Source organism: Leptosomus discolor, chromosome 5 (assembly GCF_034619465.1).
Source record: "Leptosomus discolor isolate bLepDis1 chromosome 5, bLepDis1.hap2, whole genome shotgun sequence".
In the NCBI taxonomy this organism is placed as follows: domain Eukaryota; kingdom Metazoa; phylum Chordata; class Aves; order Leptosomiformes; family Leptosomidae; genus Leptosomus; species Leptosomus discolor.
The window spans coordinates 18869745-18895454 of NC_141395.1; the positions used below are offsets into that span (position 1 = coordinate 18869745).

The 25710-nt window shown below is 38.5% G+C and overlaps 1 protein-coding gene across 2 annotated transcripts in view; it reads right to left on the reverse strand.

The window, feature by feature from the left end:
• Window positions 1-25710, reverse strand: part of RBMS1 (RNA binding motif single stranded interacting protein 1) — a 95746-nt gene that overhangs the window by 32276 nt on the left and 37760 nt on the right. For both annotated transcript variants that reach the window (XM_086464971.1, XM_086464970.1), the window contains exons 3-4: window positions 9811-9869; window positions 7139-7230 (exon numbers count right to left, since the gene is read on the reverse strand). In XM_086464971.1, coding sequence (XP_086321097.1) covers window positions 7139-7230; window positions 9811-9869 — 151 coding nt within the window. The remainder of the gene's footprint in view (window positions 1-7138; window positions 7231-9810; window positions 9870-25710) is intronic.

A 25710-nucleotide genomic window follows, 5' to 3' on the forward strand; every position in this document is an offset into this window, starting at 1 on the left:
TATTTCTCGTAAGAGACAGGAGTAATCAACTGCTAATATTAATTTCTGTAGGAAGAGATGATCAGGAGTCCTACATAATATGAAACGCTCTGCCATCATCTGAAAGAAATTAACAGAAACCTCCCTGTGCGTGTGGAACTGTTCCTAAATGCAAGCAAGAAACTTGGCAAAATGATAAGACATCTGTTTTCTCTTGCTCTGTGTAAGGTCAGAGCGAACAGATAGCCATTCAGAAACATGTGACTAGGCACTGCTCACAGCATGGAAGATCCTCTGGCTGATAGGGAAGGGATTAAATGCTTGTCTGCCTTGGTATAGAAACTACTTCAAAATTTACAATTGGCCTGTGTCTCACTGAAATATGTCTGTTTTCACCACAGTTTTAATACTGTCTGACCACAGACTGTTAACAAGACTATCCAGGGGAAAAATCACTACCATAATCTTCACTTGTTCTCCAGAATTGCATAAACACTATATATGATTATTAAGGTAAACATTTTAATTCATTTTCACAGGCACATCTGTATTACAAAAAGGAGTAAGAAGTGTATGAAAAGGAATTTTTAACTGCAATAAGCACTGTGTTCAATCACTGCAATCATACGTTCCCTTTTTATTCCTTGTCATTCTTGCCTCCCCTTTGATACAAGGGCACCAGCGTGCTTCCTGGGAGTTCTGCATGTTGCTCATAGATGCGGCTGTTTTCAACAGAAAGCTGAATAAGCCCACCACAGTTCATAACAGGGCACTGGACCCTTGTCTAAACAAGCCACAGCATGGCTTAGCAACTGAGATTAAGACTTTGTGGGCTGAAGCACTGCACACAAGGAAAGTGGTTGTTAAGAGTCTTATTTAACACACATGCAATCCCTGAAATGATAGTCATTTAGCCCCCAAGTAAGCAAAATTCAGCTTACCTTCAATTTATTTTATAATGACTTTAAAAAACCTTTACAAATCAAAGAAGGAAAATTGATTATATTTACTTAAAATATTTACACAGGTCCTCACAACATCCTTCTCTCTAAATTGAAGACATATGGATTTGATGGGTGGATTGTTCAGTAGATAAGGAATTGGTTGGGTGGTCGCATCCAGAGGGTAGTGGTCAACAGCTCAATGTCCAGATGGAGAGCGATGACAAGTGGTCTCCCTCGGGGGTCTGTACTGGGACCAGTGCCGTTTAATATCTTCAGCAATGGCATCGACACTGGGATCAAGTGCACCCTCAGCCAGTTTGCAGATAACACCAAGCTGAGTGGTGCAGTTGACACCCCTGAGGGATGGGATGCCATCCAGAGGGACCTGGACAAGCTGAAGAAGTGGGCCTGTGTAAACGTCATGAGGTTCAACAAGGCCAAGTGCAAGGTCCTGCACCAGGGTCAGGGCAATCCCTGGCAGCAATACAGGCTGGGGGATGAAGGGACTGAGAGCAGCCCTGCCGAGAAGGACTTGGGGGTACTGGTGGACAAAAAGCTGGACACGGGCCAGTAATGGGCACTCACAGCCCAGAAGGGCAACCGTATACTGGGCTGTACCAAAAGAAGCACGGCCAGCAGGTTGAGGGAGGTGACCATCCTGGTGAGAAGCCCCCTCCCTGGAAACATTCAAGGTCGGGCTGGATGGGGCTCTGAGCAACCTGATCTAGCTAAAGGTGTCCCTGCTCACTGCAGGGGGGGTGGACTAGATGGCCTTCAAGGGTCCCTTCCAACCCAAACTATTCTATGATTCTAAAATAGTCTATTACAGTAGGACTTGATACTATTACCTAAGGAAATGCTACCTAGTAGGTAAAAAGAAAACCTTCCTTACAAGACAGTTGCTAAAAACTGCTGTAGAAATCTCCTTGAGTTATCTCCTGTTTGCCTGTCATCTGTTCTTTGGCATTCAGAAGGCCAGATGCAGAATTAAAAAAATTGCAATATGCCTACCTTCTCTAGTTAGATTAAGTGCACTAGCTACCATGGTAACCCAAACTTATTTTCTTACTTTACTCTATAGGAATGAAAACTGATTTAATTCTCCAGAAGGTTGCCACAGTGAAGACAAGTACAAAAAGCAATACATTATTAAAAGCCATAAAAGTTAGCTGTTTCTCATTTTTGCTAACTCAAAACCATGTTCTTCATTGGCGACATGAAGGAAAGCTGCCTTTAATACATTATGCTTAATAGCTGTGGAAAAGCCTTGATTTCTGTTACAGAGATAAGGACTAGTGGCTAAACAGCCTTTCGTACTGCAAACCCCCATACCTGCTGTGCAGTTCGCACTTTATATAGTGTGACAGTTCATCTTTTCCAAATATGCTTAGGAAAAAAGTCACCTAAAGTAAGTTAAGCCTATAAAAAAAATATGCTGCTGCACTGAACTTAATTGGAAAGAAAGATAAATCTACCAGCACATGGGGAGTGCTTCACAGTTCTGCCTTTGTAGCCATTAGTAAAAAATAAAGATTACAAATTCACATCATCTCTGGGTTCTGAAGGATCAGTGTGAACTCAGACAATGGGCTAATATTTAACACAAACTAAAAACCACCCCCACGTAATGAGTTTCAGGGAGTTTGGTCTTTGCTTTGAGGGCCAATGGACTGCTCCAGGAAACAGAAATTGTGTCTTAAGAATGGTGGAAGCGTCAGTATATGATGGTACAATATACTTTGCATCGTTATCACAGGCATCCTTCTGACACAATTTGAATAAGAAACAATTCTGATGACGTCCCTAATTTTTTGCAGAAGCCTAAAATATCTGAAAATATTTAGTGATTTGTTAATGTGAGAGCTAATGCACTATAAGCAGGAGCATATTTAATTGTGTCAGTGGAAGTGAAGATTTTAAGGAGGAAATTATAACATTATTAATCTGAAGCCCTAAGTCCTAAAAATGTGCAACTGTGGGGAAATCTTTGAAAGGATAAACAATGAGTCTTCCCCCAAAAATGCACATTAGTATATGGAATAGCATTCCTTGGCTCAAATTAATGAGTTTCATTGACCACAGAAATCTTCCATGTCCATGGACTACTTTCATGGATTCTATTATAAATGGCATACATTTACTAAAGGTAAGTTTGTGTTTCTGTAGAAAAAAACAATTAGGAAAACACAAACTGGAAAAGAATGAACATCACTTGTTTAAGTTATAAATAGTCTTGACAATCTTATAGCAACGTTGTGCATATGGAGGAACCAAAAATCTTATGAACACAGAGAGAGAGAGAGAATAGAAGGAAGGCAGGGTCTTCAACGACATAAAGCCTGGAGGATCAGGCTCATTGAGTCTACAGCAAGTGTTGGACTTGGATGATTAAACCATTTTAAAGGGAGGACCCTACGCTAATTTTAAGGACAGGGCTGAAATACAATTGTGAGAACACTGGAATGTATGTTAATCCTTCTTGTGATGCCCAAAGTACATTACAAGCTCTTTGCAAAAAGTGGTAACTCCATATGTGGAACATTTTTAGTAGATATAAGCCTTTCACTATATTATCTCAGAGATCTGTTAACCTACCATGAGCTAGACAATATGGCTATACAAATGTCACTGCCACACCAGGAAGGAAGTTGTTTAGCACTCGATGAACTCTAAGCTGCCACAGCCAGGCTGTTATTCTAGCTACCTTGTGTATCTCTACATTGCTGTCAGTACAATATAGATATTCTCTAGTTGACTTTATCTGGGCTGCAAATACAATCGTTCTCCTCCTGGCTTAAGTCTGCTAGATAGAAAGATGAGAACTGTACTTTTAATTAATGGTTCTTATTCAGAAGTTCTTTTTTTATCTTTTATATTTACACATTAATTTACATCCAGAAGAATACAAATTAAATTCCAGTTTCCATTTAAAAGGGCCACTTTTCCAATCATCTGAAACACAGTTGCTTCAGTGACTACAGTTGAACTCAGTTGAACACCATTTGATGAGACAAAACTTTGAGCACCGACTCGAACACCTTGTGCTATGTTCAAGGCCAAAAACCTATGAGAATTTAGGTGACTCATATCTCCATAGCATTTAGACCTCACCATCTCTAAATCATCCCTTACAGATTCTCGGTTTTTTAAATCTCCATTTAAAATGCCAATATACAGTAGATTTTCTGTGTACATCTATCTTCCTATACAAAGTCATTTGCTATCTGCTCTGAACAGTGTAGAAACCTACAGTTATCTCACCAATTTTACCTGTGGGGTGGGGGGGAAAGAGAAGAGACATTTCTCAGAAAATTCACTCTGACAGCAACTATAATTTTTCGAATGAAGAAAATGGGCAGAGCTTTTCAATACTACTACTAATCTTACGCAAGAACGCACAGCGCTGCAAAATCAGAGCTTTTGAACCACTTATTATTGGTTTATTATTGAAGCAGTCCTCTAGGAGCAAGGACAATAAAATAATTACCATTAAAGACATTCCAAGAAATTAAAATGAATGAAAATAAAAACTAGACACTCACCAGTTACTAACTAGCTTATATATAACAGTACTCTTGCAAGACAGGTATCTGCTCTTTCCGTACCTTATTTCTAGAGTAAGAGATAAGCTATTGGGTTTGTACTAGGTCCTGAAACAAGCTGGCTACCAGTAGAGCTCACATCATCTCCTGATCCCTTTCCACAGACACTTGTACACCCTGAAAAAGACTCCTGACAAGACTGAACACTGATAATACTCAAATGGAAGAGAGGAAAGGGGCAATAGCCCATTACCTCCATTTTAAAATTATGTCCAAAAGCTACTCCCACCCCTTGCCAATGCAGTCTCATCAGCACCATTACCTGACCAACAGGAATCACTGGAGGCATTTCTGTTTCAGTGGTGACTGGAAGATACTGTTAACCAGCACAGAGCAAAACACTTCCCAACTTGTTTCGTTTTAGTTAAGCGCTCCCAATTCAAAAGAGCAGAATAATTGAAGGCATAATGTTTCTTGAGTGATGGTGTGACACTGGGTTTCCTTGCTGACGCTTTTGTGACATCTCCTAAGAGGCGGCCACTTCTCCACCAACAATGACCCCCCTGGAACAGATTTGGGAGGATTTGGCCTGAAGCCATGTCTTGGGCCTCACGCCCTCCCGGTCTGCTCAGCAATAGCCAAAACACAGTGGGTGAGACTAGATTTTTCTGGAGTAAGATCAACTTGGAAGCAGACCACTAAGTACGGCATGGTCTTACCCTATGGATAGGAAAAGCTCACAAAGTCAAACATTTGAAGTTACCTCCAAAAAAACAAACAAAGGTTTTAATACGTATGATCTGAACCACTTCTACTAAACTAGGATTTGTAGATCAACTGGCTGATCTAATTTTTAACTCACCAACATATAGCTACAGCAGGACACCACACTACAGCAGCCAGAGTCAGAACAAGGCTTCAGCAATAACATTTTCCTTCCCCTTCAGCTCCTGCGGGTCAAGGACTACCACTGCGTTTGGGAGGAGCTTGAGAATTCTGAGGACCCATGCTGCTGGCTGACACCCTGGGCACAGCGCAGTAACAACACTTTCCCACGGACAAATCCCACCAACAGGCATTTATTTCTCTTTGAAACTGAAACAGTTGTAATGGTCAGTAAGGAAATCCTTTGGCCAGACAGCCGGAAAACTGTCCTCCAAATCTTTCTGTGACATTCAGACTAAAGCCTGAACAGTTTCACTGCAAGAAGGCCACTTCATGGCACAGGTGGTAACATGCAAAAGGATAAAATACTGAGTACACAAACGCAAGTAAACTTTTATAGTGTCTTCCAGGTGAGGATTCTGATTTGCTAATATTTTAAAGTGATCACCTGAAAACTAACAATTAAAAGTCTATATTAAACACACATAAAATCTTATTAAAAAAAAAACAAAACAAAAAAAAAAACAAACCCCCCCGAAAACCAAGTGTTCTCCAGTAAGCATGTACGTTTGTGTCATGGCTGTAATGAAACATGCATTAAGTATGAAACATATGGTTTCCATTTTGTTGCCCTGGAGTCCATCCAAAGACATTTTATGTTGTTAGCTTAACTGTTCTCTTCAGCTGAGAAGCTGTGGAAAATATCTCATCCGAAAAAAATCTGTACCTAATGGATAACTACAAAAGATTTGCTAGATCTGTGGCAGACTACTTTATTAAAAAAAGCCTCTGAGATTACTAGTTAATTACTGGTTTATTATTTTTTTAAATTAGAATATCATTTTCAAACTAAAAAAAATTGCTTTAAGAGGTACCACAAATTATATGAACAGATTATGTTGGTAATATTTTCTTTATTTAATAAATAAATTTGTAGTGGTGTTTATGGCACTCTGTTGGAACCAGGCCATTTGACCTAACAAGAACGCACGACAAAATCATTACTAATGTATCATCTCCCTGATGTCATACATTCGAGAAACTTATCTGATGCTGAAAGAGCACTGCTCTGAAGATCACTTTTGGCTAATAACCTGACTCAGGGGCAAGGATCAGTAAAAATGAGAGAAAAACAAGAAAGATCGTATGTCTTTATTTTTAATAATGTTTGGGTATGCCCTGATGCAGAAATAGGTTGTCAGAGAGTTGGCTAGGAATTTCAAGACATCTGTCACGAATGCCCAGATTTTTTTACTTACGTTGACAGAAAATACACTATAAAGTCTGAAGACAAAGTCACAAGGTTAAGTTCTGCCATGCTGTGCTTAAAAATTCATCCCCAAGTTGCAAGGCTGCTGACAACAAGCAGGCAATGTATAAAACCTTTCATACCTTTGTGCTGTAAACTACTTCAGCTATTGCCTTGTTTCAAGAATTAATATGTTGTATTTAAACCATTAAGCCTGCTGTAGTTCTTACAATTTATTGCTAATCTTTCTTTTGATTAAGCCAATGCAAAAATAGTATCATGAATAAATTGGTAAATCCAACCAGATCTGTTTGGAGGTTTTACCATACCGTGTTTCTTTATTTCACTAGTTGAGATGATTTGGCACACATCAGTGGAAAGTCCCCATTTTATTAACCAAATACATCACGCACCTTGAGGGCCGTGCCCTCCATAAAGGGCCCGCAACTTGAAAATTCACATTGCCGATGCTCTGCTGACGTACAAGCTTGGGCATCTTCACAGCCAATGGCAAGAATTAGCCCGTTATTTTAACTCACCTTTGCCATCTGTGCTTGGACTCCACTAGCCTTTAAAGCAGAAACCGCCTTCTGAGCAGCTGCCGGGCTGTCAAAATCAACAAAACCGTAACCTGAAATATAAACCATATTTCATTAAAGAGACAGCAAGCAGCTTATAATCAAACAGTTCATATGCTACTAGCATAGTTATTTAACACTATTTTTTTCTTGGTGAAGTGGGCCAATTTGAACTCCCAAGTTCTTCACGTAGTCCCAAAAAACCGATCTACCAAAGTCCTTCAGCCTTGAAACTGGTGGGGACCTACCCTAGTGGAACAAATCAATTTCCATGCCCACTCATTACCAGGATTTTGTCCAAACTGCTAACAAGTAATATTTGTGTTATCTGGTACGTATTATCTAAGATCAAATGTAACATCATCAGCTTATTTCGTAGAGACCACCGAGTAAAGCATAATCAGTCAATTTTTCTAAATTCTTAGTCCAGTTTGAATAAGTGACGAATAAGCCTCTAAATTACACATCACTGACTCTCAAAATTGGGAGAAATTAGTTTAAGAGATGTATATTTACTGCATCACAATCCAATTTTTGGTGAATTAGTTGCTTCATCGTATACACATAAAAGACAGTTAAGTTTTAAAAGCGAGTGAAAATCGAGCTTCAGTGAAATCAAACGAGCTTTTCCCATTGTTGTTACTGAAATGAGTAAAAAATTGTCCTGAAAGCATTTTCTATGCTATATAATGCAATCTTTAAATGTTAACATAAACGCAAAGTTAATTGTAACAATTTCCATGTATTTGCAATAACTTCTTTTCTTATTCTGAACAACATACAGCTAATGGATTCTACGACATCTGAACAGCAATACACCATGGCCTTTACAGACACCGACCTTACAGGCTGGAATTTTTCATGCAACCTGGGAGCTGGATGCTCAAGTCTCACCAAAAGGCAGTCAGAGTTTGGAAGCTACTTGCCCTAGATGTTATTGCAAATCTCATTTCTATATTTTTCAACCCCCTTCCTTCCCACCAGCAAACTGCCTCATATATTAAAGAAATCCCTCTCCAATGTCTAAGTTGGGTTAAAAGAAAACAAACAAAAACCCCAACAACTAAAAAAAAACCCTCTAGAGGAGTAGAAAATGGAACTATTTCTTCAGAAGGTAACAGTATTCTCTTACAACATGTCTATACTGAGAACAAAAAGATTGTGTAAAGATATAACTGAACCAGCTTTAAAGTCTTCAACTCGGGAAAAACAACTTGAGCAGCCTTGTACATCAGTGCAAGCTTATTTAACCTGCCAAGAAGCTGAAGAAAGCAACATATTGTTCTGTGTAACATGTGGTGTTGTGGACTGTTAAATCTTGACATGAAACAGAGTGAATTAGCTCATATCAAGTTTTGTGCTGCCAAGGCAAAACTAGCTTTCCATACCCAAAACTAGCTTTCCATACCCATGACAGCCTAGGTTATCAACACCACCGCACCACAGGGTGCAATATAGATGAAGTTACATACTGATACCAAGCATATCATCAAAGCTGGCTTTGCCATCTTCTAGATGACATATAAACTCAATTGCTCATTGTTCCAGTTAGTTTAAATCCCATGGTATGTTTTTTTGGCAAGAGCCAGAGATGCTGTCAATCTTTTGGTTGAATTCCAGTTAGGTATCTGCATTCTGCCTACTTACATTCCTTCTGCAATTTCAGCGACATGCAGTGAGCTTCCCTGCAGCCTTAACTTGCTGCATATTGTTACAACAGACTGTTAAGTTACAGCTTTTCACCAGTGAGATTTAAAATCTGTATTGGAAAAGTCAGCTTAAATCTCTTAAAACATTAATGTGAGAATTTCTGTATCACTGACAGAGCTACTGAAGTCTTCGGGAATTGGGGGAATGGACAGACTAAATCAGTTAAGTGCTTTCATAGGTATTAATGAATTAAAATCATTGAAAAGGACATCTCCTCTTTCCTAGTCACAACATATACACTTTGCTTAGAAATTATGCTCTTAATTGTAAAAAGTCTGAAATCTGTTATTTCAGTGTCTGCTACCACACCTTCTGCCACCATGCACGTCGCTGGGATATGACCTCACGGCAATTACAAGTGATGAAAATTTGTGAACTGATGCATCCAGCTTACCTAAAGGAGCTCTAATTTTTTTCCAGCTGCATTTACGCTGGTGAAAACAAACCCTCTCTTTGCTCCCAATACATTCAGTAGCATATAACAAAATACAATTAGAATATTGGAACATGTAATTAAGTGCTGCTTTAAACTACTCTAATAAATTGAGCTGATTTCCACAATATATAATTTTTTCAGATGCTTAGTACAATTGAATGCTTTTCTGTAAGCTTCCCTAGTTTCTCCAGGCAAAAGGTGAAAAGCTGCTTTTAACTTCATTTTTGTTTTTAAAACAGAGGCAAACTGCCAACCAGTACTGTGCGTGTCAGCTTCACTCTGGCTTGGCTGCACCCCTGACATAGGCAGTCTGCCAGCTTCACTGGATACACATGTATTGAACCCATCAACCATGGGCAAGAATAAGACTAGTTTAGGAATAAGAATGGTAAAAAAGATTAAAAGCACTTAAAATATAACATTAATGCATTTTATAGAATCAATCATGACTTTCAAGTGAATGTAATATAAAGGCAAATATACATACCTTTGCATTTGTTTGTTGTCTTATCCAAAATAGCCTTTGTGGATACAATTTTCCCATACCTAAAATGTATGATACATACGTAATGAAAACAGGAAAAGAACATCCTATTACAACAGATACCAATTCACACTATTTTATATCCTATTACCCTTTTAACAAAATGGAATAATATATAAACTATATAATTATATGATGAAAATTCATATGTAGATGGAAGTGGCAAAAAAAGATGAACAACTTCAAGTCTGATCTTGTTCTGGTCTCCCTAAGTTCACAGTGGCACACAAGAATCCCAAAACAAGCCAGAGAAAAAGTGCTTTATAGAAAAGAACACAATACAGTCAACATGCTGGTACATATAAGAAACCACATTTTAGACATAAGCTTCGACTCTCTCAATATATATATATGAGATAAAGCAGACAGGCTGCCTTGCCAGTGCTAGGCTTGCTAACTAACATGATACGGGGGGGGGGGGGGAATCCAACGACAAAAAACAGTAAAAACCTTAGCTATCTCTTCCCCCTAACACTGACAAACACAAAAAGAATAAAAACTGTTCTGGAAGGTGACCAGTCGGATTTATGAAAGCTGATCAGCAAAGGTGGTAAAAAATTTTCTGTATTTTTTAAAACGGGAAATTGAAATGTAAACAATTCAAACTAAAACCAAAACATCCCTCACAAAAGTTTCAATTTTCTTTTTTAAAAAGAAAAACAAACTCATTGCCTGTTCCTCGGCTTCTCAATAACTGGGCAGCCCAGGTGCCAACCTGCTATACAGTCCAAAGGTGAGCACCCAGAGTTTTAAGAGCAATTAAGCTTGGGAAACAGGCAGACAGCAATCCCAGCTATAGGAATGATTGCTGTTTCTGAAATGCTCTGAAAAGTCTGTAAGTATTAGGCTTTTTGATCATATTTAGAATAGAATTTGTCGTTGCTGGTGAAAACTTGCAATTTTCCTTGGAAGTCAAATCCCAGTTTCAGTTTAAAAAAAGTAACTCCCTTGGCCTGCATCAGCAGCAGAATCAGAAACGGAGCACAGGTTTCCCAAGTTCCTTACCATAACCTCCTCTGTTCGTTTGTGAACTACATTTGACACAGTGTTGTGAGTATACAAGACAGAAACGAAGCAACACGAGCTCGTTTTCACATGAGACTATAATGTACCTTATTACATTAACAGGTATACCTAAGCACTATGTGCCAAGAGGTTCTTTATCATTGTACAAGAACTCAAAATGAACTGAAAATTATGAGAAATGTTATCACCATAAGAAAGTGAAATTTGGGGAAGAATGAAGTTTTCCCAGTTCACCTGCTAAATATAACCTCAGGGTGAGTATTATTTCAAAAAGATACTATTTTAAAAGACAACTAACTCAATTTCTGCAGTAGCTGTATTAGTCTTAAAAGTTCTTCAAAATATCTAATAAGACTAACAAATAAAGTTAATTAGAGTACTCAAATAACTGTTCATTTGCAAAGGGACAGTTATTCAAGGATGAAGCCTATTTACAAAGTACTTTCCCCCTAAAGAACATTAAAATACATGTTTCAGTGTAGTTACCACTCATTGTGACAAGTTTCAAGCACCTTCTGTCTATTCGATGAGTTATTGTATGGCTTCAAAGAGTTGCAAGGGGACACCTAAGACATCAGCCATTAGGTGTTGGCTTCCCTATTGTATCTGAAATTGTGAGCACCTACACTAGTATAAAATAAAACTATCCATCTATAGCCTAAAAATGTACAAGCATCAACAAAAATCAGTGCATACCTAAATATACCATGCTAGAAGCTGTAATAAAGCAATAGAAATTGTGCCTAATAGTTGGAGCAGGTACTTCCTTAGTGCCACTTATTTCCAAATAATTTCTAAATGGAATTTCCAATTCCATTTAAAAAGCTCTATAATTCGCAAGTCAAAATTTTTCAAACTTTCTCCAGAATTTTTCTGAGTGCAGAGTAAACGTGCACGTTACCAATGACAGAGGCAAACTGTTCAGGGACAGTGCTCTCCAACTTAACTCTCGTGTCCCAAGTTGCTCGCACCCAGCATTACATTTGACAGCCAGCACTCTACATATCCTATCAGCTTCCCTAAGCTTCTTAAAGTGAAGAGCTACATAATCTTTTGTGGGGAAAAAAATCCCTGAATGATGATCTTGTCCCTGCTACTCTTTCAGTTCTTGACAGTGTAGAAAGGTGGTGCTGAAAAACTACAGTGCCGGCTACCTATGTAAACAAAGTAACCGCAACCCTCAGCCAGTTTGGTCACGGAAGGGAGTCAAGGGTGGCTACGGACTGCGCTGCCCCACTGATGCTGATGCACACCAGCCCATAAATAGGTGTTTGCATGTCTGTTCTTTACAGCCACTTCATGGACCATCTTCCAATGTGCAAGACTGCTACTGATTTAATTCACTGTCCTAGATAGCACAGCTCCTGCAAAGAACCAGCTGCCATGGAAGACTGCCAAGAAGTTTCAGCAGTGAGTCTAGGAACGATTCAGAGAACCAGGATAACAATAGCAGCTATTGCCAGGATTTCTCCTACCATTTTCTCTGTGAATACTTCTCCTAAGTGCTAGCTCTCCACTCACGCTATGAAGCAGCTCACCCCACCTGAACCTGGCAGAGGGCTACATCCCCTCCTTGCTCCCACCATGCGGTCTGGTATTAGGGAAGCTAATCCTTGCAGTTCCTCCTAAGTGCTTCCTTCAAGTGATGACCGTCATGAAAATCCACTTCCTTCCTCCTGAATTCTGCAGTCCTAATACTGCTGTTAACACAGGCTCCTGTCTTCAACTGCTCAGTTGCTGGGTGCAACCACAATCAAGATTCACCAGAAATCAATGAGCTACTGAACACATCTAAGTCATGGGGCAAACTAATACATACCGCTTGCTTACAAAAAGAACACAGCAAGGAAGAGAAAACTTAAGGTTCCAAAGATGATTATGATGTTAGGTCATGCATGAAGATCATCATTCCTCTCAAAGCTCATGCAGATGTAGTTGTCTTAGGAATCCTACTGAGGCTACTCTTCTGCTCCAAAGCCTTACTGTGTGCTTGGTGAGACTTGCTACCTACTGCAGAGCATATCTCTCACGGCTGGCAGAATCACTTCAACAATGATTGGCGATTGCTCGTTCCCTCTGTCTCTCCTCTGAAGCAATTTTTTAAAATATGCTTTCTTTTAAATTAAGTGCTAATCTTGAGAAATAACTGCTAATCTGGCTGGTGACAAGTAACTAGGTATTCCTTATGAAGTAGGTTTTTCCCTCCCCAAAATAACATCAAATGAATGTTCAGCAGCAATTTAGTTCTTTTCTTTTTTTTTTTTTTTTTTTTTTTTGAGTGCTATTAACACGTTCTCTCTTTAGTCTCAATTATCTTTGGAGATGGAAAGATGTTTCCAGCTTTGCATCTCTTTCCTATATAGCACTTGTACCAACATCAACTAACGTATTAAGGAAAAAAGGGCTTGGGTAAGTGGCAGCTAAATAATTGCCAGGGTGCACTGGTTACGGGACTAAAGGGGGTCTGTCCAGTAACAAGTCTGTGTGCCAAGTGTACAAGCTATTGCTATAGTACAGAACACCAATACAAACGTATATTTGGATAGGAGATAAAGAAGAAACTTGTTCAAAATCCAAATGTGGAAGATCCACAGTACTCTTACTTATTACGAAAATGCTTACCACTGCCCATTACATACTCTTTCTGCAGAAATGAAAGGGCAACCTCCACCTTACTCAGCTGCCCTAAGAAGATGTACTGCCAGGCAATGTCAATGTCAAAACACAGCACTATACCTTTGTCTTAGATACTTTTGAAGTGGAGGGCTTGAAGCAAAGCATCACCATATACTTTTTAAAAATCACATTGTTCAGCAACATGGTCAAACCCAATGCAAATAATCGCAATGACAGATTTATTACAATAGCTAAGAATACTTTTGACATTTAAAGCATCTCTGAAGCCTAATTTTGACGACTTCCATGACGTTGAAAGAAAAGGGTCCTTAGAAAACGAAGCACACTGATCAAACTGAACCACTGTTTGTTTTTTCTCCCTTTGTACATCTGCTAGTATAACAAACACACTTGCAAATGTGATGGCGATAAGATGCCATCACGAGCATGACAAAGAATGGGGAATGAAGTAGCTTGAAGTCTTCGCCACAAGTGTTATTTTAAGTGTTGAAAGAACTTATTTGTGGGTGCATTAGAGGAGGTACAATAAGAATAAACAGCGAGAGGCTTGATACGGGTTGCCAGGAATGAATCATTCAAATCTTTGTCCATAACAGCTTAACATAATATAGCTCATACTACCAAGTTCACAGTGCTTGCCTTTGCAGTACTTTCAAACTGTCTTCCAGCTTGGGCTGTGAAGGGTTTCTCTACCACCTGACGTTGACTCAGACACTTAACATGCCAGAAGGATCTCTGAAATCACGGAAAGTCCTTGCCTTTTAGAGCTGCTTAGGTCCTCCATCCTGAACTGTCCTGAACTTAGTGTTGAAGATGAACACTGATCTCTCTTTGCCTAAGTCCAGTCCAGCTGTAAAAAGAGCATTCCTAGAGATTCTGCTGTTACCCCTTGCATTACTGCAGTGCTGTCAGAACTCCTCTCCTATGCAGAAACAATGCTGCATATCTTCTGTGTTTATTCTAGATTAATTTTTACATCTTAGCATCTTAGCACTGCCCTTCATGGAATGCTCTTTATTTCTAAGAGCCAGAATCACATGGTAAAACCAGGCATGGATTTCATAACATATAAGTGGCTCTGAGTACATGAACTCACCATAAGGCAGAATTGTGAAAGGGAAGAGAACCTGTCTGAACACAAAAATTTTGGTATGGAGGCAATATTCTCACCAGGTGACCCAAAGACAAGAGAGCGCACAACAAACAGGCAAACCAGCAAGGAGGGTCATGTGGGAGAGCAGATCAGTTAATGCTAAATTACATTGCAGTTGCTGAATGGATCCACATCAAAACAAACCTTACTTGAGCCTAGGGTAAATAACTAGAACAAAATGGGTAAAGCAAATACTTCCAAAGCAATTCCTGTATATTATTTGTAACACTAAAAGAACATGAAGGTGGGAATGCCTAGTCTGTATCCACTTTTTTTAAAAAAAAAACCTTTCTTATTCAAACATGGCCTTATTCAGTGCTCAACATGGTCAGCGAGCACCTTGCATGTGCTCTAAATGCAGTAAAATCCTGCTTGAAAGGGAGTAACTTTATCCTTCAGTATGACCCTAAAAAAATGCATGTAACAAACACTGACTTCTGCAAATCAGTGATGTGCAACTTTAAAGACAGCATCCTCACCTCCCCAAACACAGAGTATTCTATTTTGAACAGTACGATTCAAAACATTTACGTGAAACTAATGGTCTTAACAGCCAAGCCCACACCACAGTCTATCTCTCTGTATGTGGAAGCCCAACCCATTCATCTCAACTGAGACCTGAAGAGGAAAAACCTGAGCAGTCCATGGGATCGGCCTCATCTATGCTGCAGCCCTCAGCTCCTCTATACCACCTGGTGCAAAAGGAGCAAAGGCAATTCCCTGCAACTGAGGAAGAGGGTCAAGGGAGCTGTCAGCAAGAGCTGGCTTAGTACAGCTGGCTCCCATTCCTCACTGCTCTTCCAGTGTTCAGGGCATTTCTAAGCCAACAGCACAGCCAAGGGAACGTAACCAGCCCCAGCAATCTTTTCACCTGGATCCAAAAACCAAGCTCAGAGCAGCCTCTGAGCAGTACAAAAGGTTTTATCTGGCGCGCATATCTCCCTCTCTGCTGCATCTTAGGTGTACTGAACCTTAAGCTCTTGCTCCCTTTTAAGCTTAGATAAACACAGGGAGTTTTTGTTTCTCCATGTATCAAATTTTTAACTTCCCAATAACAGGAATTTCAGAAAATAACTGTCAATACCATACTGCTAGTCCTTGTGGTAGCCTACTCTAATCCTGCTATTTAATTAGGGGTAAACATTCTCTTACAAAAACTTGATATAGAAATTTATTCAATCCAGCAGAATACTGAGTTTGGAGAACAGAATCAAACCATATGGTTTCCATTTTTAAATTCTTCTTCACCGCATCTATGCCCTAGTGTAGAAGGAGACATTGCTGAGAACATTTTGTCCATATTTTGTTTTCTGTTGTTGGAGGACACACTGTTCTTTGAGAAACTCTTTGGAATCACTCAGTTGCTTTATGGTCATCACGTACCTAAAGATTTGCTACTGGAACATAATGAGTACTGACCACCAAAAGCTGGGCCAATCATTTTTGGTGCATAATTAAACATTACATTAAAAGTTGCAGTTATTTTATTTGCACAGTTAATGGGTATGCATAATCTAGTTTAGTACAAGTTGTGTTTTGAAATTGTTAATTTGGCTAATTTGTTCGGTTCAGCAAAATCTCCTTTACCAGCTTAAGATATTCAAGCACTGGGTTAATCAACTCAGCCAGGTGTGCCTTGTTTCACGCATTGGATCGTATTGTTCACCATGTGCAAAATAAGACTTCCTTGTGAACCTAAATTAGAGTGCTGCCTTGAAGAGAAGCTGTTAAGTGGTCATGTGGTTTTGACATAAAGCTACTTCCTTTCTTTCTTATGAATTGTCCCTTTGACTCTCTGGTACTTCAGAGAGAAAAATGGTACTTTCAAAATATCCAAACAGCCAAGTAGTTCTCATTGTTGTGCTTTATTATTTTACTTGGGATATAAATATTGATACCTCCAAATTAATTAGAATTCATTACTATGGAAGCCAACTACTGTTTTGATTGTCTTTACAAAATGACTAAAATTATATTTTGTCCATTAATGTGAAGACTATTTGAGGAGTTAGGATCTGCGTACTAAAAAAACCCCAAAGAACGACAAAAACAAAAATCCCACAACCAAAAAAACCAGACCCCACAGATCCTTGGCTTTACTGACAATTCAATAATCTTACATGCTGCTGTAAATTCTTCACAAGATCAAGAAAGCTTTGTTCACAACCTCTCTACCTTTGATTCTTCATTTAAGCTTTGCATATTTGTGTTTTCAGTAAGAATCAGCATATATCATCATCGTTAGTGGTGCAGTTACCAACATCAGCAAATACAAACTAGTATTAATTTGGTACAGAGGATCTTTTCTTCCAGCTCAGTAGGTTACAATTCCAGATTTCACTGAGAAGTAATCGAAAGTAGCAAAAACAGATGCAAAATCAGATATACTATCAGCTCTTACAGTTATCTGTCCTTAGAAGAGCAGATGCTTAGCATGAGACACATATACAATTTGTTGAAGTGTGAATAAATGCCTTCTTAGTTTCTTGGACAGTATTCATTTTAATAGCTAAAAAGCAGTTTTTAATGAATAGGTATTTGGTTTATAGTGTACAGTCTCTACAAAAATGCAATTCCTCCTTATAGCTAAAAAGAATCAGGAATTCAAAACCCTACCAAATAGCAAAAATGCAAAAAAGCAGGAAGAATTGGAGATTACTACTTCTCAGCCACCCATTTTGTTTTTCTTAAGAGTATTTATTTCCTGGTTTAGCTGAGGATGAGCTGTGGGGATAGGGAAGACATGTTTTTATACTCAGGAAATGTTTGCTTCCTCTTGCTTTGTGGAGATGTGAATAATTTCTATCCATTCCTTCGAAGCTGACAAACCAAGGGGGAAAAGTCCTGTTAGCATCCTACAGCTATTTTATGACGTTTTGCAAAGGTTTTCAATTAGTATGCTCCTGTTTTGCACAAGAAATTGATTATCTTAAAAGCACAACCCACTGTACAATGCCCTTTCGTTTAGCACAACTGAGGAAAATTGCTTTTTTTAGTATCTCTGGGTATTTTAAACATTTAAGACATATTACAGCTGACACTAAAACGGCATTCCTAATGTGGCTTTCTAGCATGTAGTAAATGAACAGATTTCCAAAGATTGCCAGCAGAGGTGTTTTCTACATCAATCTTAAATCAACAAAAAATTAATGGCATGTTTATTTAGTTGTACCTTATAAAGTTAAGAACATTGCAATATGTGGAAAAAAAAAAAAAGCAATTACTCTTCAGTACTATGATAACACAACCATGGGGAAAAAATTTTTTTTAAACAATCCATGAAGCTCCCCCACAAAGAGCTTTTGGAATTGGAGGGGAAGGCTCTCTTATTCTTCCCTAGCAGGCATCCAGAAGAATTCAGCTGATGCTACTTGGAGAAAAACACAACAGCAGTAGAACCGAAATAATGAGTGATTAAAATACCTAGGTATAGAATCTTTATATTAGGGTTTGTTTGGGGGCTTTTTGTTAACTTAAAAGGAAAAAAAAGAAAAGGCAAATTCTGAAGGATGAACCTGTAACTTCTGCTCTAGGCTCTGACAAGTTTATCGGCATCTGTTGCCTCAGTCACTCCACTGAAGATGTCAATACAGATATTTAGCAGAACTATGATTAACAGTCACCCACTTTTTTTCAAAGCCCTGAATCTTGGCCTATCCTTGCTCAGCTGCACCATTATTTTTTACTACTGAACACATGGTATTTAACTCACATTTAATCTTTCATAGGCTAGAAAGATAATAACACTCAACTTGATGGTAGGGAGGGACCAAAGTAACAGCTCCAGACACTGAAAAAAGAGAGAACAACAGCAGCAAAAGTGGCAGAGCCAACCTCGTGCCCTGCACAGGGTATCATCTTTCGTATTTCATAGACACTAAAGATTCTCATCATCCTAATGACTCTCATGAAAGCCAGGATACTAACATGCTGGTCCTAAATTCATTGATTACATATCTGTCTTGTAAAGACACAAGATGTCACACGCTGTGGAGAAAAATGGAATTTCAAGCAACAAACTGAAAAAAACTACTCCATTCAGTGTTTCTTGCAGCCACTGCCCCTGCAGCAACCCAATCTAACTTCTGACAAGCCGAGGCAATTTAGCATAATCTCTGAACCATCTGCTAGGCTATCTACCAGTTCAGTAGCCTTGTTACTTTACAGTTTATAGGTTAAGCAGGATAAATAACCTTTCAGAAACCCAAACAGATTTGACTTTTTGCCACACTTCGAAGTGCAAGTATTGTCTAAGTAACTACAGCTTGCTTTCTCCTAAACTGAAGAAAAAGAAAATAAAAATCCCAGTAATGCATTAACCAAAATGTCTGTTCTTTCAGAAAATGAAATTGTTTGTTTATCATCATCTTTACAGTTTATGAAATCAACAGTTCAGCAGAGCTAAGTAAATGCCTACATTTTTAGGAGATTTTTCTGTTTACCCATTCGAAAACTCAAATTTTAAGTATTTTAAAAGGTGTGAACTACACAGAGTTACATTACATTTTCAGACTTCTGTTTGTAGGGACACAAATGCTGGTTGACATTAGAAGTGTTGTTTCCTGCCAACGCTCTACTGAGTTTGATGAGCAACATTAGCGAAAGACCACTCTGCGTTCTTCTTATAAATTATGTGGCATTGTTCTTTGAGAAAAACATTTTAGAGTTGTATGGAATATGAAGTGTTGTGCAAAATTAGATTGAATGGTTTAGAAACTGATTTGCTACTATTGTACTTCTAACATAGTATATTGTAATTGATATGAAGCAGTCTTACACTGAAAGCATTATAGAAAGATTTACCATAAGACATGGAACCGAGGATCATTCATATGAAAATTATTTGTGCAGTTATTCAGATAGTCACAAACAATAAATCTCAGAATTATCATAAATTATCATAAATCAACTAACATATACTAAGACATTCACACACGAAGTTAACAATAAATGCTACTATATTAGAAAAAAAAATAAATCAAGACATCTGCCTCTCAATTCCTGCCTCACAAAGCAGGCTGCACTTTCTAATATGTATCATTCAGCATCCAGCTCAGCAGAGCAAACTCTGTAGAATCCTTATTTTACAAAAAGAGAGAAATAATTTAAAAGATATTTGGAATTCTTAGCTAACCCACTTCTTAGTACTACAATCATTCTTACTCAAAAAAACATAGGACAACCTACATTTTCTGCAGGAATTTGCCTGTGCATCTACTGACAAGGCTATTCAGGTTTATGGGAAGGAGTTACAGCTTCCTACAGCTACAAGATGGAAGAACAAAGCCATGTTATTTTAAGAAAGTAAATGATCTTGCCCTGTTCTCTTACCTTAACGCTACAGAAAGGATACAAATTATGCCTGGGTTAAGAGTAAAGCACTGAAAAAAATATCTGCATTTTACACACAACTGAAAGCAAAAACTGAAGCAATATTCTTGGAAAATAAATTATCATAGTTCCTGTGGCTCCCAGAAAGAATATAAAAAAAGATGAGAGCACAGAGTTTTACATAGCCATGAAAGATACAGTTTTGGTTTTTTTTTTTAAATCATAATTCATTTGCAAGCAAAATAATGACGTTCCAAACAGGTTCAAATTACAAGTCTGGAATATTATTTCTACAATCTAGCAATTTCTTTTCTTATTTTTTTCATACTGAGAAATGTTCACTAATCAAGACAATGATATGGGAAGATGAGAAATTAAACCAGATGAATGCTAATATGTATTTATAAGCCAAGCTCACGGCAGGTCTGCAGACGTGCATGTATTGATTTACCACTGCTAGCTGTTTTAATCTGAGAGTAAGGCAGTATTTCTACACCCAACCATAAATCTTGGCAAATTTCAGCCTCACCAATTTTGCAGAGCCCACACTAACAGCTTGAAAGAATAAAACTATAAAGACCTAAGAGAGAAGTTCTTGTTATTCATAACTCCTTTCTCTTCCCTGTGCTAAACAGCACAGATCAGGTTGAGAGCATAAATTAGTCTCCCTACCTGAAGACCTTTTATTTTTCAATTCCTCCTCCATCCAAAGAAGCCAAACTCTGTCATTGTCAGCATATGATGCATTGTCCCTTTTTTCTTTTTTTCTTTTTTTCTTGTGGGAGGGAATTAAGGACAAGGCAAGGGGAAAATAAAATTATTTATCAACACTTTCCAATACTTTATTCCCTTGTTTTAGTCAGAACAGTATAAACCAAAAGGCGTTATTCTGGTTGCAGTCCTAGCGAGTGTGAGACTACCTCCTATCTGGATAGACAGACAGATACCTTTTAATGCTACAAGCCTGTACACCTGCAGAAGATTATTCTCTAATTTATTCTCGCCTATCATTTTCACTTCTAGTGAAGGTTGGTAACCAAGTCTTACACCCTCAGTTTAAATAAAAGATGCCCCAAGGAATATGCTGGCAAAGTCATTAAAACCATGAGACTGGAAATTGCCAAAGTACAAGGGCACTTTCAGCCACATCCCATTTCCTAAGCTCTGAACCATTTGTCAACTCTGAACTACAAAAAACTGTCTCACATACTGTGTAAATTACATACATATATATATATATATTAAAAAATACAGCATATCTATGTACACACACACACACATAATACTTTTTCTTGTATTTATCTTGTATGGAAGACGCTTGGTCACTGAATTAACGCTTGTCATCAATAACCTTTTAAAAATATGTCCGTGTATTTTTTGTTTTCCTTCTGTTTTCGTAATACGAGGACAACACAAAGCAAACAGGATGACTCCAAGACCTGGCCTACTGGGTTAAAATACCTTCTACACAGATACCTATTTGTTCTTACTTGCATCTTGCACTAATTTAACACCCCATCTTGGCAAGGGCTGACTGCCTCTCTTCGGTCTGGAAGGCAGAAGATGAAAAAACCCAATACATTCAAGTAACTTCCAGTCTCTCTGAACTGCATTTTAACGTTTCTTTTACGAAATACTCATAGTAACATTCTGCTTTCAATAGCTATTCTATACTAGAATTAACATCTCGTAATGATGAAACTGTACAATTAATACTAGAGTCTGATGCCCTTTAATTTCTGGTAACTTAATGTCAATCATACTAGAACAGCACTAAATTGACAAATTATTCAAAATCACTGCTAAGCCTTCCAGAGGCCTTGCCCCCTTAATAGCACAGCACATAGACTTTATCCCTATTTGAATTTGCTTCTATAGTCTCAAGTCCCAGCTGTGCTGAATAGCAAATATCTCCATTTCAATAGGGAAAATGGTTGTACTAAAGCAGTTCTCTCTAGGGGTCAAAATACTTCCAGAAGGGCATTTAAGTGGCTATATGTTATTGAGCAGAAACATCAGCTCACATATTATTGATTACAACTGCATGGCTTTGTTGAAAAGACCTCTGCAGTAGCATTAAGTGCTGAGATAGGGACAGAGGAGCGTTATGCATTAAAAAAAATACTATCCATCTGTTGCCAAATTTTAGATACATGAGCAATCACAAGCTGTAACACAAAATCTAAAGTGCAGCCTTTGTAGCTGATGCATCAGGGTCATATTCAGTGACACTTGCTCAGTTTCACACTGCTTAAGATACACACTCTTTTGAATATTGATTGAAGCAAGCAGGAGGTAGAGTTTGATTTCTGCAGTTTTCCAAAGAGAATGTAATAGATACTTATATGGAAATTTGGGTTTGGTAGCTTAAATGTACCATTTTATTTAAAAACACCATTAACCTGTTGTGATCCCATCACTTTAGCAGCCAACCAAGTACAGCCAAAGTCTTCTGGAACCACAACACATTCAGCCTACTCTGAGCCGTGAGCTGCAGACAGACCTGCAGTCACAGCAAACTGCACACTACCCAAGCTGACTGAAGCTAATATGATCCCAGAGACCCCCCATTTCCAGCGATTTTTGTATCACGACCATGTCAAGTGCCACCATGGAAGTATATATCCAGTGTCCCAGGCTGCACTTTGGCTGAGGAAGCCACATGGATGGTTGGGCTCCACAGTGAAGAATACACACAATGGAGGTTAATCCTGGTCTAGCAAGCAAAACTCAACCCATGAGCATGTGTGCAAAGGGGTGACTCAAGACTGGGTCAACTGGGCTCAAAGAAAATGGGGGATCCCCCAGCTGGCTATATCAACTGCAAGCCTGGACAGCATCTAGATTAAACAGAGTAAGACATAGATTCAAAGTTTCTTAAAAGGAGCAGCTGTAGGGGTTTCACAAACCCAGAGCATCAGCAGCCACAGAAGGGACTGGTCAAAAAACACATTCTCATACAGAGCCAAGAAAAATCAGCCAACCACTGCATGACAGCAAAGCTGACAGGTAAGCCCAAAGTCAGTGAAATTAGCTCTGTATCACAACGTTTCTTGAACAGATTCCACAACATATGCCAACAAGGGAGCATATATGACATGGTCACAGCATTTCTGGGCTTCACAGACCTTTTTTATTACCGAGAGCCTGAGATGACTATTTCTTTGCGTGCAAGAGGGCAGCAGAACAAACTTTTCTCTTAGAAGGCATAAAGTACCATATGAAAGAAGCCGTAACTTCTACTTGAGGATGAGTCTCGATGCCTACGCTTCAGATTCTAAAACAGTTCATTTACTAATTTTTCCAACCAATTTATCTAAACGCAATGTTTAAACTAATCCAAATAGAAATCTTAAAATATTTTTCATGAAAACCACTCAGAAGCAGGAAAATTTAATGGATACAACTATCGTACAAAAAAAGGACTGAGAATCCAAAAAGGCAGTGGCTATATCCAATGTCAGAAAGCCACTAATTAGTAAAGAGTTAAATGGTATCTAGGTCACTCTGCAGTCTTTCCTGCACACCCTCAGCTCACTGCGTATCGGAAATGCTGTGTGGGAAGGCCAGGGAACTAAACTCACAGACCAAGTATGACTCAGACTGCAGTAATTTAATGATACTTTTTTCTCTTAAATTATCCTTGGGATTAAAAGAATCCACACCCTCAACACGAAACTAAATCACGGAGAAAGAAAGAAACCACAAATTCACAGATCTTTGAGTCAACAAAAGGTATCTAGAAGCAAATTCATTAAGAACAGTAAAGGACTGAGACCTTTCCTATAACACACTATACGGTCAGAACAGCAGAACGTGAAGAATTTAAGCCCCAGTCAGATGTTCTTCTGAAAGCCCTAGTGGGGATGATCTCAGCAATAAGAATGTCAGAGAACTGCCTGCCAAAAAAATAAAGAAGAGCTGTCACAGCCAAATGGTGACCTCTACCACTAGAACAAAGCAACTTCAGAGAAATAGGCTCACATTTCCTCCACCACTGTAGATGGTGAACTCATGAGTTGTCAAAGATCTTTGGCACAAGCATGAGCAGAAGACAACTGTAAGATCCTGGAGGAGGCAGAGCACCAGCAACCCAGGTCCAAATACAAATCCAGCTAAATCCCTGAGGAACAATTACAATTTCTGCAAATTCTGTCCCACTGAACAAAGCAGAAGTTGGAAAGGTCACTGACGTGCAGAAGAAAACACTCCTTCCCTGTTTGCAACATAAAATTATGAAAATTCACTCTTTCCTCTGCACTTCCATGCTGCCTCCCTCCCCTTCAGTTACGGAAAGGACAAAAAAAAAAGGCACGCTAACTACCACAAAAAGAAGAGTAAAGCTAAAATATCCTAATGGCACTAAAATGTCTTCTATCACAGAAACTCATAAATTTTCATCCAGAGAAACAGAAACTAATTTCCCCTTTTTCATGGCAAAAATTTAACTGGTTTTGTTGTGGTGATATAAACAGCGGTGGATTCCTTTTTTCAGAAGGCTTTTTATTAGTATATTGTGAAGTACACAGCAAGCCAATTCTAAAGAACTGAGCATCTGGCTTTACAGCTATATATTTAGATGTATTCTGCTCTGTTTCTAATTAAATTATCTTTTTTTTTTTTTTATCCTATGAGATAAAGAAACTATCAATGTTCACAAAACCTATATCCACCATATAAACATCACCACGATGCTTGGTCAGTAATCAGTTACCTTTGAAAGTAAAGTCTTGCTACCGCTCGGCCTTGCAGCTACAACCATGGAAGAGCCCAAATCCTTAATCTCCTCTGATTAAGTGAGGGGTTTGGACCCAAGTAAGTTCAGGTCGAGGGCTCTATCTTGAGAATACAGATGGTATCACTTGATCAATGAATTTTACATAACAGTTAAAAAGGCAACATATTTGATAAAAAAGATCAAGAGAGGCATCATGAACGAAGCAGAAGTCCCATGTTCCATACTGATTTAGACCAACACATGATCTGCTTCAGGTCACTACTTCAAAAAGTGCTATTTATTGTTTAAATGGAAACTTAAGAGGAAAAAAATTAAGTCTTTCCCGTTTTTCAAAAAGGAATCAGACTCAAAAACTTTTCTTACCCTATCTACCCAAGAACATCTTAACAACTTGGGCCTTTCTGTGATCTACTGAAACCTATCTACTTTTTGCACCTTACCAATTCTACACAGTTCAGTTGTCCAAAAGAGTGAGCCTGTGCTCCTTAGACTACCACCTCAATCTCTGTTCAAGTGTTACATGGGAAACAGTTGATTAGTGAGAGTCAGGGCTGTCCCCTCTTCCTGGGAGGGCCACTCTTTTCAAAACATTTAATGACATTTGCGAAATGCACAATTCAGAGTGAGTGTCCTAGACTTCAAAGAGAATTAACAAATATTTAACTGAATAAGCAATTAATAAAATGGGTGGAAAACACTTCAAAATTTCTCATGGAACAAAGTAGCATGCAATTCACTTGGGAAGAAGAGAAGACTGGGACAGATTATTCTATGTTTTTATAATGTCATAGCTCTGAATATCTGGAAGATGTTCTAAAAGAATTGATCCTAATTTACATAATAAAAAGTACATTCATGCTGAGGCCTTGCCATGGTGGTGGACTTTTTTCAGCAGCCATCCTGGCTAACAGTCTTTCACTCCTAGTACTGTACCTCTGTACTGCAATATGGAAGCCCT